General features: G+C 38.6%; 1 protein-coding gene across 2 annotated transcripts; it reads left to right on the top strand.

The window, feature by feature from the left end:
* The first annotated feature begins 414 nt into the window (after window positions 1-414).
* tmprss13b (transmembrane serine protease 13b) lies at window positions 415-13,052 on the top strand. 2 transcript variants are annotated; one of them, XM_077231247.1, is made up of 13 exons: window positions 416-538; window positions 3,078-3,231; window positions 3,354-3,464; window positions 3,644-3,769; window positions 3,899-4,025; window positions 4,360-4,455; window positions 5,830-5,873; window positions 5,971-6,133; window positions 6,311-6,480; window positions 6,648-6,746; window positions 6,838-6,980; window positions 11,053-11,205; window positions 12,619-13,052. In XM_077231247.1, the coding sequence occupies exons 1-13, from the start codon at window positions 455-457 to the stop codon at window positions 12,631-12,633; spliced, it is 1,485 nt and encodes a 494-aa protein (XP_077087362.1). In that variant the 5' UTR covers window positions 416-454; the 3' UTR covers window positions 12,634-13,052. The 2 variants fall into 2 exon arrangements, with proteins under 2 accessions (XP_077087363.1, XP_077087362.1); XM_077231248.1 differs by lacking the exon at window positions 12,619-13,052 and having other exon boundaries at window positions 415-538; window positions 11,108-11,200.
* Window positions 13,053-13,885: the final 833 nt, after the last annotated feature.

Below are 13,885 nucleotides of genomic sequence, written 5' to 3'. Positions count from 1 at the left end.
TTGTGACTGTGCGCATATGTGAATGTGTGTGCGTGTGCCATTATTCTCTGGTTCCAGTTATTCTGTAATTATTCATATTTTTGCACTGTCAGTCTTAATATATTCAACCCTCACATTATCTTGCCTTTATTCTGAAGTTGTGTGGGTTATTGTATGAAATATGAAATATGGGTAAACATACTTGTGTGATGGAGAATGACAATACCATCAATTAAGCATAGTTTCCTGTTTCCCAATTTATGTTGTGCTTTCATTGATGATTTATAATAAAATTCTGTTCTCTGCGTGTGTATCTGCACTACAATGTTTCTATGGACATGTTAAGAAACGTTGAAAGGCTGCCTGTAAAACCAGTTAAACAGGAGAAAGAGAGAGAGAGAGAGGAATACATGAGTTACTCAGGGTTTGTCTGGCTCTGATGATGTAATAGTTGTACTGTGTCACTAGCAGGAGAATGACAGAGAATAAACACATAGCTGAAGTACAGGTAGAGTCTACTCGATTTATTTTAACGGATACTGACATGGAGCACAGACAGGTATGAATACTTTAATACCTAACAAAATATTTCCAAAGCAAAAAGATACAAACATATCAATATTTCCCTTGTATTTTTAATTAGTGATTAGTTCTTTTTGTGGGCATTTTTGATGTGACTGTGGTTTTGTTGTTTTGTTAATATATTATTGTAAATGTTGAGTGACTAGCACTGAAATTGTATTAGTATCATGTTCTCATTGCTGTAATGTTTTTCTCTTAGTGACTAGCCTCTGTATATCATTACAGTTGTCGTGGTATTGTGTCCTATTGGCAATTGGATTTGTTGACTTGTATTTAAGGGACCTATACTAATTAACACAGTATATACATTCTAAGTCCATTTGTTTTAAAGTTTTTTTAAAGTTTGTTTTAAAGTGTTTTTTTTAAGTTTTCAGCGTATGTTTTAAAGTAACATAATTGGTTACATAAAAGTTATTTTCTATAGAAATTATAAAGAAGAGTCATATATGCAACCAAGTGAATGATTCACTGTGTGTATTATAAATAACATGTTCCAACTGAGTGCTGTTAGAGAGAATAGGATCTGCAACATGCCTTAAGAAGGAAGGGCAGATTCTGAACCTCACAGATCAATCCTAGTAACAACACTGTGTTTAATTTGTGTTTGTGTTTATTTATTAAATAATTATTACAGATTGTTCTATGAATTGAAATACAGAGAACAGAAACACAATGAACTATTTCAGTCATCTGGATTTAGTCAGACTATAAGTGACTGTTGGTGTAACTTACATTACATTTACATTTAATAATTTAGCAGACGCTTTTATCCAAAGCGACTTACAAATGAGGAGAGCAATAGAAGCAATCAAACTAACAATACGGCAAAAATTACAGGTGCTGTGACCAGTCCCAGTTAGTCCAGCACAGTACATGTTTTTTTTTTTTTAAAGAGTTAGTATTATTAATGGGTCAAGTGTTACCGAATAATATGCGTCTACATCAGAACTGGCTGAGATTCTTTTCACTCCAGTATTTTAGTTGCTTCATAAAAGTTTATATTGCAAAAGACTGTGTTGATAAATAGATTTATCAACATTATTCTTTTTTTTAATGCTTTTCAAAACATTTTCTGCTGGGTTCAGTGAACTATGTGTGGCAAAAATAGGCTCAACGTTGAATTTATGCTGTGTACTCAAAATGCAGGTGTAAATATCATAGCCTGATAATATGTGGGCTCAAATAAATATCATTTATGTACAAGTCTCACAGTTAAAAACATTTTACAATAAATGGTCAATATTAAAAAAATAAACATCAGTGTACCAGACATCACTTTATTTTGTTGTATAGTGCTGCAGCTGCTGAAAGCACAACCTGAGCATGCCGTTTCAGATGCATTGCAGATTCATTTACACAATGTGTGCGATGTGAAACAGGCCCAAGATTGGTCCGGTTTCATTATGAAAAACTGTACAACAAATTCAAGACAAACAAGGCTTATATGTGTATAATGCAATAGCTGAGAGACCTGACTGGGATGTCTAAATTGCTCTGTCAACTCCATGTAACATCTTGCTGCTGTCTTTATAATGTCATTATGTATGTACACAAATCTGTGCATGGGGAAATTTAAATATGGAGCAAGAGGTTCATTGCATGCTCACACATTTGGCCAGGTAAGACCAAACAAAGTAAAATGGGCATTTTGGTGTCTCACATGGTAATGGTAATACCCCAGTCCAAAATTGTATCAGAAAAATCTGCATCACACACATTCTAATTGACTATAAATGAGGATTAAAATGTTTGAATAATGTTCTACAATTGTTTTGGCAATGATAATGTAATGAATAGTCCACTGAAGGCAAGTCGAAGCAAGAACCCAAATGCAGATTTATTTCTAAAACGTGATCAGACATAAAACAAAGGCATGAAACCAGAAACTCAAAACAAGAACATCGACAGGGCTTCCCAACAGTGGTTACCTAAAACAATCAATACTAGACAAAGACACAGGGCAAACATGAGGGCTTAAATACACAAGACTAACGACTAAACAATGACACCTGTGAATAATGAAACAATGAACCAATGACAACATGACACATCAGACAAGGGAACACATGCCAGGATCACATGACTTGAACAAGGGATCGCATGACATACAAGAAACAGGAACAAAACCCAAAACGTGACAGATACAATGATTCAAATTCAATAATTTGGTAATTTGAACATAAAATTATCTTAAAATTATAATTGTGCATAAATTATGTCAATATAATGTGGTAATACATTTACTAAACATATGACAAATAATTACTCCGTGACTGTTTTAAGGTGAAATCTGTCCTTGTTCAAAAGAAAATCAATCCCACAGCATAAAGCAGGGCCTTGAATATGAGACTTATCATAAATGTATAAACAATTTATTTAAAATCCGATTGGCAGTAAAGTTGTTTACAGTGAATTTAATTGGATGACAGATGAGAGCGAACAGTGTTTATAGAGATATTTATTACCTTAAAGGCTCCTTTGTAAATATCTTGCCTTTATATTGTTTATGAATACAGACTGAGGCTCCACCCTCATATGACTCTGTGGTGAATCAGAACACGGCTCCACCTTTATATCCAAGTCTTCAGACATTGTCGGCCAACCAAATCCTGCCGTACCACATACCCCAGCCAATACCTCAAACACCTGCTCCTCGTGCAGCAGAGACAAGTAATACTTAATAACACACACTAACTATACACATATAGATCTTAAAACATGGTCATTGAAAAATAAATTAAGCAATAAATAATCTTAGACTGTCCATAGCCATTTTTGTTTGCTTTTTCCAGTCCCGTCACAGAGAAGGCAAGGTCTCTGCAGGAGCAAAAGGTGTTGCTATGGAGGGTCTAGTGGTGCTACTGTTGTTGTAATGCTGGTTGTAATCGCTATTTGGCTGGGAGGTAAGCATTAATTTGTATGTATGTATTCATATACACAGTAGTGCCCAGAACATCAAATACTGTAGTTTGGGTTGTGTGAATTGTATTTACTTAAATGCTTACATAACTACAGCAACATCCACGAAGAGTAGGCTACATTTCCACAGTCTTTTAAACTAATTTTTTCAACTCCTGCACAGTCCGTTACGGGCCGACACTATGGGCTCTCTCCAAGAGCACGAAGGAGACAGACACATGCCCCCCTTCATCAGTTGACTGTGATGGGAAAAGAGACTGTTCTCAAGGCAGTGATGAATCTCGCTGTGGTCAGTGTCAACCACACAGAAATATATGTCAATAAAGAAGTGACTTTTTAAAATCTCTTTTCATTTGGAAATCATATATGGTTGATATTCTGAAAGCAGCACACTGATTTGCCTTTAATCTTTCTATAGTGCGGTTTGGGACAGCAAATGAATTGCAGGTCATGACCTTTAAGTCCAGTGTCTTCCTTCCAGTCTGCGCACAGGGCTGGAATAAAAACATAGCTGACCAAACCTGCCAACAGCTTGGCTTCAGACAGTAAGTATAACACACACACACACACACACACACACACACACACACACACACACACACACACACACACACACAAAAGCACAGCGCACATTTCACAACATTTACAATTTAAAAAGGTTTCAGTTAAGATTCAGTTATTTTTTTTAATCAAAAATAGATTTTTTCGCTAAATCTCTATCGCCGTATGTTCATTTATTACATTTAACCTGGTTTTCACAATGAAAATAGCCATGGAAGCTGGCAGTGCATTGAATCACAAGCAAACAAGCATTAGACAATATTGAGGATCTATGGATGAATTTGTATTCATATGTGTTTTGTTTTTTGTGCTCCACAGGCATCATGAATATGGTTTCTTGCTAACCAACTCATCCTCCTTTCAAAGTATGAACAGTCAGTTTACAAACACCATCCAGGGGAGCGTAAATAGAAGGTAAAAAAAAATGATAATGGCATAATTCACTGCTGAAAAAAACAATGTAAGCAGAAAAGATCAAGCAGAAAAAAACTAGTATAACCTACAGAGCACAAAAACAACAAAAAGAGGGATAAAGTTATGGCAATCAGTGGATGTATAGCTAATATGCTAATGCTAAGTACCTAATTCTATGGCCTTACAAAATTTGTATTTGCCATTGGATGAATGTATAGTCATTAGGAAGCATTTGCTGTCGTTTGTTTAATTACTAATAAATTGTATATTGACATATTAAAGGTGCTACATGTAGCTTTTCTTCTAAAATGAATCCTTTTATTATTGCCTGTGTGTGAAGGGGTTGTAATCAAACATTACAATGATCCAGTTGTCGGGTTTTGCTATTACCTCTGAAGGCCAGTATTCCTATTTCTATGTGAAGACTCCGGGTCGGATTTACCGCGAAATCCGTCGGATGTGACGTGCATGCGCGCTCCCGAGCCTCTCTCCTTTTGATGCTTCCTCTGGTGTGTTGAAAGTCTCAGTGTGGCCATTACCATGAGAGCTTGCTCTTGAGTTCGAGCATGTGCACGCGCGCTCTTATAAAAATTGGTTGCAATCTGAAACATCACCGCTAGAGGCCACTAAAAACTACACATAGCCCCTTTAATTATAAAGGCAAAAAGGCTGTTTTTCAATAGCCCTGAAAAAGCAACAGATTATACCTGATCTCATGACAAAACATACATATTTTATGAGCTGTCAATTTAATAGAAATTCACAAAATGTGATTTGTATGATAACGTACGTTTTTTGCGAGAAAAAAAGATAATCATGGAGGTCCACCCCCTAACCTTAACCAACTCTGGGTCGTAAGCAGATGATATGAAAACGGACGAATGAGATACGAACCAAATCGGCCAAATGTAACTAGCTACAATTTTCTGTTTTTTCTGTCTTGTCAGTGTAAATAGAATGAATAAACTTAATTTCTCCATCTGTAATAAAAGAATGCCATAAATAATTTAACATGCACTGTGGATATGGTTATGCATAATAAAAGTATAAAATGTATGGTAACACTTTATTTTACAGTGTCTTTGTTACACACATTACATGCAGTCACTAGAGTAATTACTATAAAGTGTGCTTAATTACATGCAACTAACCTAAACCACACCCTAACCCTATAGTAAGTAGATGTAGTTAATTATTGTTATTCAGTACTTCAATGTATTATTACACTAAAGCATGGATACCTTAAAATAAAGTGTAACCAAATGTATAATTCAGTGTAATTAGAAGCAGAAAGGCGTAAAGAAATAATAAATAAAAAAACAGAAAATATTCTTGGTCTCAATTGTGTGTTTTACAATGTTGTTTTAATTATAGTACGTCCTGTCCTGGTCAGCAGGCCGTGTCCCTGCACTGCAGCAGTGAGTACCCTATACACTGTTGCTGTTATTGCCACATGATAATGCTATCTAAGTATAAACACTCACTTCCTTTCCCTCCTGTTCTTTCTCTGTTCAGAATGTGGAAAGCCACCCGTCTCCACAAGAATCATTGGGGGAAGTGTGGCTGCTGACGGTCAGTGGCCCTGGCAGGCCAGCCTGCATTTCCAAGGGTATCACACATGTGGAGGAACTCTGTTGGCTCCAGACTTCATCATTACCGCTGCTCACTGCTTCCCCAAGTCAGTATACATTACATTAGATGGATGGATAGAAGATTTGATGACTAGGCTACATGTTGGAAACAATATTGTAGCTTGTAATTATAATTAAGATTAATGAATACATTAGCAAACAATTTCCAAAAAACATGGATGGATGAACAGATTAATGAATTCACTTTTTTCCCCTTTTCTTAGAGAAACACGCGACTCTCAGATGCCTAGTAACTGGAAAGTGTATATTGGTTTGGTGTCCCAGCTCCGGCTTCCCAGCCCATATTATGTACATAAAATAATTTTACATGAGAATTATGACCCAGCGACAAAAAACAATGACATTGCCTTGCTAAAACTCAATAAACCTGCCAGTGAGTTTGTACACAGACACAAACACACACAAAGTCACATTTATTACTCAAGTACATTATATGATCCACGTCATAGCTTAAATTATATAATTCTTTAGCTAAATTGCCATAAATATACGTCAAGAGGCATTTATGACTACTGACATGTTTTGTACATACTGTTAAAGGTAATGTACAGCCTATCTGCCTGCCTGTGTTTGGCCAGAAATTTTCTCCTGCCCAGCAGTGCTGGACTACTGGTTTTGGATTGACCCGGCAAGAGGCTGGTATGTATGTGTAATTGTGTATGTATTTTTTGTTGTCTGAGTTTGCATGTCTATTAATACTGCTGGCCTCTCTCCACATGTGTGTTCGCAGATAGTATTTCCACTTCTTTGATGGAGGTCAAAGTAGACCTGATAGACTTATCTGTGTGTAACTCACATACTGTTTATCACGGAAGTATCACAGAGAACATGCAGTGTGCAGGGGATCTTAGAGGAGGGAAAGACTCCTGCCAGGTTAGATACATTCTCATGTTCAGAAGCTTGCTGTCTTTGCATACACTGCAAATACTGCCACCTTTTGGTAAAATATGATATTGCAGTTTAAACTTTGTACTGCTCAATGCATAATGCTTTAGTTAATGTGCAAGGGTGTAATTTAGTAGGGACGCTAGGGACCTACCAATATCCAGCGGCTATTGAATTGTCCCTAGCAATAATTTTGATCAAACAATTAAAATATATGTTATTTCCAATCACTGTTGTTATAATTTTGGATGCATCTGAAATGGATCATATGCATGCGCTCTTTCAAGGACGTGCATTTAATGCATGAAATGAGAACATACGGTAAGTTTTTAAATAAATGTGTACAGTTCAGCTGAATGATAAAGTTTACCCTCTTTAACTTAAACTTAATGTTGTTAAACGGAATGAATGAAGCAAACTGTTCGCTTAAATATAGCTATACACAAAATAAAAAACAAGACTGAAATAAGACTGTGCGGTATATCTGTCAAACAGATTGAAATTTGAAACTTGAAATTTGTTTACGTTACTTTAGCAATAGTGGCTCGTTTGCTGCGGTCCGAAGCCGAGCGCGATTGTTCCCGTCCCCCCCGCAGCGTTGGTCTCGTTTTACACTCAACTTGATTCTATCTAACTCTGGTGCATTTGCGTGCATCTTACGTCATTGCAAACGTGCACGGCGCATGATAGAAAACACGACGCGGGTCAATATATATATATATATATTTTTTTAATTAATTTGGTGCTATTATTCATAGCTGAGTAAACAACGCAGGTTAACTGTGTGTGTGTTTCGCATAGCTGTCTTTCCGCTGCTTGCAAATGGACTCTTTTGAGGAGACAGTGGATTTCCATTAATTTGTTGCCCTGATTGCACGCACTATGCGCGAATACACTGCAGACTCACTCTTGCTCGTATCCAGGGTAAATCTTCAACCCTTACGTGTGTTTTATTTAACTAAATACATCATAATCGGCTAAAACGCATGCGCAGGATACTTTACTTCCTGAACAAGTGCGCACCCGAGTCCGTGTTGTTTTCATATACACGCGAATCGCAGCACGGTTCGGGAGCAACCGAACTCAGACCACCTCCTCCAGGTAGTCTCGGGTTCAGTACCCCAGTGCGCACCTGGGTCCCATGACAGCGTTCACATTAGCGATTTTTCATGCGAACCGTGCCCCGTTCCGAACTAAACTGCCAGTGTGAAAGCCCCCTTAGAATGCTCAGACCACAGAAAAACTTCTCAGGTTACGCATGTATGGTTTCCTAAGGGGGCTTTTCCACTGGGCTCGTTTGCTGCGGTCCGAGCCCGAGCGCGTTTGTTCCCGGCGCCCCCCGCAGCGTTGGTCTGGTTTCACACTCAACTTGATTCTATCTAACTCTGGTGCGTTTGCGTGCATCTTACGTCATTGCAAACGTGCACGGCGCATGATAGAAAACACGACGCGGGTCAATATATTGTGTTTTTTATTAATTTGGTGCCATTATTCATAGCTGAGTAAACAACCCAGGTTAACTGTGTGTGTGTGTTTCGCATAAGCTGTTTTTCCGCTGCTTGCAAATGGAGTCTTTTGAGGAGACAGTGGATTTCCATTAATTTGTTGCCCTGATTGCACGCACTATGCGCGAATACACTGCAGACTCACTCTTGCTCGTATCCAGGGTAAATCTTCATCCCTTACGTGTGTTTTATTTAACTAAATACATCATAATCGACTAAAACGCATGCGCAGGATACTTTACTTCCTGAACAAGTGCGCACCCGAGTCCGTGTAGTTTTCACATACACGCGAATCGCAGCACGGTTCGGGAGCAACCGAACTCAGACCACCTCCTCCAGGTAGTCTCGGGTTCGGTACCCCAGTGCGCACCCGGGTCCCATGACAGGGTTCACATTAGCGATTTTTCATGCGAACCGTGCCCCGTTCCGAACTAAACTGCCAGTGTGAAAGCCCCCTAAGAAGGGGAACAAGACACTGCATCCTCCAGAGCAGTGGTCAAACACACCTGAAGCAACCAATTAAGGTCTTCAGGATCACTTGAAAATTAAAGGCAGGTGTGTTTAATTAGAGTTGGAGACAAACTATGCAGGACAGTCGATCGGCAGGAGCAGGGTTGGGCCCCCCTGCTCTAGAGCAGTGTTTCCCAACCCTGCTCCCGAAGGACCCCCAACACTGCACGTTTTCTTTGTCTCCCTTATCAAACACACCTGATTCAATTCTCAGCTCATTATCACATATATCACCATGAGATAATGAGCTGATGAGTTGAATCAGGTGTGTCTTCATTGCCACCAGGGTGCTACCTACTTTTAAGATCCCGATAGGGAGAGGCATCTACAACCTTGAACTTTAGCATACTAGAAAAAGGCAGCCGCCTGCCAAAAACTTGAAGGAGATGTCTGCCCATGATAATAAAAAGGGGATACATGCTCATACAAAAGCTCCCCTTACCTTGGAGATTGCGAGTGCTCAGAAGTTGTGAAAAGGGGAAGGTGCACGCGTTCTACCAGCCTCACCTTGGCAATAACTTTATTAAAGGGACTACCTGCTTAGGGACCCAACCTCTGGGAAGGCAGCCTCAACTTCAAGAGACGCAAGGGAGCTGCCTACTTAAGGAGCCCACCATATGGGGAGGCAGTTTCAATCGTAAAAGCATTAGAGTGGCTCATGAACTGGCTTCCTGTTTATGGGGAATGGGGAAGGTGCACGCGTTCTACCAGCCTCACCTTGGCAATAACTTCATTGAGGGACCACCGGCTTAGGGGCCCAAACTCTGGGGAAGGCAGACGTGGCTTCGCAAGGCATAAGGGAGCTGCCTACTTAAGGAACCCTTAATGTGTAGCCACAGTTCGTGAATGGCCCACCTGCTTAAGGCCCCAAACTCTGGGGGAGACGGCCATAAATTCACAAGAAATAAGGGAGCTGCCTGCTTAAAGCACCCACCATTAGGGGGAGGCACCTTCAACCTTAATACATTTTAAAAGGCTCATGAAGGAGCCGCCTACTTAAAGACCCCACTCATGGGGAAGGCAGCTACAACTTCAAGACCTAAGAGAGCTTCAAGTACATTGCATTGATTTGTGAAGGGACTGCCTGCTTAGGGACTCTGCATCGGGCAGGCAGCCACAAATTCATGAAAACATAAAGGAGCTTCCTACTTAAGGAACCTGCCATTAGGGGGAGGCAGTTTCAACCCAAATACATAGAAATGCTTTTGAAGGAGGTGTCTGATGAAACAGTCAGACTTCCTGATGGGGCAGTTTTCTACCATGACGCACCAACACATAAAGCCCTTCCACTGAACCTTCAGAACACCAGGGCGTCTGGTCTTAAACACACACTCCGCCATAACATCACTGGTCCAGTTTCAGAAGCTATGTGTTGAAAAAACCTTCATTACCACCAAATGTTGTTGTTGACATTGCTGTGTTTGAATCACGTGCTTCAGACACCGGTCACGCTGAAGGTGTTCCCCAAAGTGTTCTAGAGGACGCAGTGCGAGTTCCCATTCGAAAGGGAACTTCGCACCCTGCCTGCCTTTTAGTGCTCTGCGTACATGGGCTATGTACTCTGTTACTCTGATGTACTCTTTAAGTTAAAGGATTGGATCACACAAAAATAAAAATTCTGTCATCACTTACTCTCCCTCAAGTTGTTCCAAATCAAAATGGATTTCTATCTTCTGCTGAACACAAAAGAAGATATTTTGAAGAATGTTGGTAACCAAACATTGACCAACCCATTGACTTTCATAGTATTTTTTTCCAATATTATGTAAGTCAGTGGGGTCAATCAACTGTTTTTTTACCATATTCTTCAAAATATTTTGTTATGTCATTATGCTTGTTATGTCAGTTATGAGGGAATTCCCTATATCAATAAATAAAGCCTCTAGATGACATGAAATTCTTATTAAAAGTCTATCATAAGTGCAAAAAATATGGGGTCGGGGGTCTCTCTAATGTCAACATCAAACCCACGCCCTTGATGTTTAGTTAATGCTTTTTTTAGTATAATTTCTTCTTCTTCCTCACTTTTCGATTTGTCTCTCCAGGGTGACAGTGGGGGTCCATTGGTGTGTAAAGCTGATGATCAGTGGTATCTCACAGGTGTAACAAGTTGGGGAGATGGCTGTGGAAAGCAGAACCGTCCAGGGGTCTACAGTAACGTAGGGAGACTTTTAATGTGGATATATGGCAAGATGCAGGTAAAAACACACTGCTTTTGCATATTTAAGTGTACACATACATACGTATACATTAAAGGGCACCTATTATGCAAAATTCACTTTTACATGCTGTTTGAACATAAATGTGTGTTGGCAGTGTGTGAGCAAAACCACCCTAGAATGATAAAAATGCACCCAATCTCAATAATTCATATGCACTCTCTCAGAATGAGCTGTTCTAAGATTCAGCTTTTTGTGACGTAGAACATGGGAAAGGGGTTTGATTGACAGTGTGGTTGGTGGTTGGTACCTCCCTCCGTGATCTGATCCTCCATTGTTGTTTCAACGACAGCCGGACCGCTGTTCTGAAGATTTGTGCTGCCTTCTAGAAAATGCCTCCTAAGAAAAATAAGTGTTCTGTTGTGGGCTGTAATACTTCGCATAGTTGTTTGCACTTGCTTCCGACATCAGAGCCACTGAAAACGCAGTGGGTGGATTTTATTTATGAAGGAAATGCGCCTCTTACACTCCCGAAGTACGTTTATGTTTGCTCAAATTATTTTGAGAGTGACTGTTTTTTGAACGGCGGTCAATTCAAAGCAGGTCTTGCTACAAAATTAATCCTCAAGGGTGGATCGTTGCTTAGTGTTCGCGATCCAACGACAATTCCTGAAGAAGTAAGTGTATTTTATGATTTCTGAGGTAACGTTAATAGTCATCGACAACAAATGTTGTTGTCGTCGTATGATTTATGTAATTTAAACCTTTTAAATAACCACACGTTTTCATATATTTTTTAAGATATTGTTATTATCGGTATTTGTGTTTGTGTTTTCAAACATTTGCGTCAACGTTATCACAGTTTGTGTGTGTCTGTGTGTGTGTTGCACAGCGATGACAACGCAATGAGTTCATAAATGTATAAAAATAACCATTCCGAGACATCCTGGTACATTCTCGATCGTGTTTCTTCAGCCGGAGTCTCTTCGTCATCTGGGTCGGACTCTGGTTCAAACATACGGCCGAATGCCATACACAATTGCGGCTCTATCACTCTCGGCCATTATGGTTCTACCGACTGTTAATTGCCATAGTTATGCAAGTTACGCCCACATCCAGCGGCAGGGTGGGGATTAGCAGCTCATTTGCATTTAAGGTCGTCTGCCTCAAAACAGCTTGTTTCAAAACAGGCCCCAAAAATGACACATTCAAATGGTTATAATAAATTAACTGGGGGGTATTTTGTGCTGAAACTTCACAAATACATTCTGGGGACACCCAAGACCAATATTACATCTTGTAAAAAGGGCCATAATAGGTGCCCTTTAAAATACACTGATATTAAATGTAAATGAAGATACTGACAGAAACAGTTTGAATTTATCATAAGTTTTACATAGTTTTATTTATTTTTATCTTTTTTTTATCCTTCTCTCTGTTTCCTTATTACAGCAAGAGCGACCATGACCTTCTATGACCTTGAAGAACAAATAGGCTACTAACTCTACTCTGCTGCATACACATCACAGATTTGACAACATTTTACAATTAATCTTATTTACTGAAAGATGTTTTCTCATTATTTAAGGTGAAACGTTTAAGGTGAAACGTGACATGAACTTCTTCAGTAAATATATATTTCTGTAACATTTTAAATTTCTTATTTAAATTATGAAGTTCCAAAGAGTTTTAATCCTTTTGTAAATAAGATTTCTTTTAATATGGAGATATGAATGTTATTGATTAAAACATACTGTTTTAGGAACAAAATACAAGAACTTTAAAGCAATACAGTTCTCTCTGGATGCATTGTATATTGTGTATTATGTTCTGAGGAGGTTTACTGTTTCCTAAAAATAAATGCTACACAAAAAGAGTTTCAAAAACATTTACTGCCTTTTTAATTGTACAGACAGTGGAGCTGCATATTGAACAAGTGTTCTCAACTCTGACAGTAAAACTGCAGGCTATGATGGTTTTATTTGAGCTTTTCAGCCTTCATTTGCTGAAAATTAAAATGACTGTCCATGAAGGCAAATTCTTTCCTCTCTGAAAAGGTGAAAGTAAGCATGGTCTTTTAACATTGTCATAATCATTAACTTTAAAAAGAATACCTGACTTAGTCCCTTTTTATACTCTGATAGATTTAACTTCCAGCTTATTAAAGTGAAAGAGAGTAAACTCACACTTGCTGTATGTGTACAGAATAGCGGAGCGACTGAAAAGTCACTATTTTTCACTTGCAATTATATCAAAAACAAGAGATAACTGTTGAATCAATCTGTTGGTTTTATGAATACACCCACTGGAAACTGAAGTAATTAGTTATGCATTTGTTCTACACTTTTTTATTTGTTCTTTAGAAAATTGCAGTTTAATTTTTAACTACCCAGTGAAATAGAACTAACAGATGAACAGACTGTGTGGAGTCCTTCTGAAATCTCAATGTAATTTATCAACATAATTTTCATAGTGTATATTACAAAATACAAATAATAATTTAAATAAATCATTTTAAATAATACATGTAAATAAATTTTGGAGCTAACATCATGAGTTTTTTTTATTTATCTTATAGCAGATTATTTGGCCTTCAGAGATTGAAACGGTCTCTCATGGTCTGCCTCTTTCTCAATGAGATTCAGTGACCTTGTCAGCATATTGCAAGGGCACATTCACCACTGCTCAATGGTTACATATTAAGAAATGGCCCAAAGGC

This window comes from Siphateles boraxobius, unplaced genomic scaffold (genome assembly GCF_051911475.1).
Source record: "Siphateles boraxobius isolate OS27281-9 unplaced genomic scaffold, OSU_SipBor_1 16, whole genome shotgun sequence".
In the NCBI taxonomy this organism is placed as follows: Eukaryota; Metazoa; Chordata; class Actinopteri; order Cypriniformes; family Leuciscidae; genus Siphateles; species Siphateles boraxobius.
The sequence above is the reverse complement of the archived record's forward strand: the minus strand, read 5'-3'. Positions and strand labels throughout refer to the sequence as shown.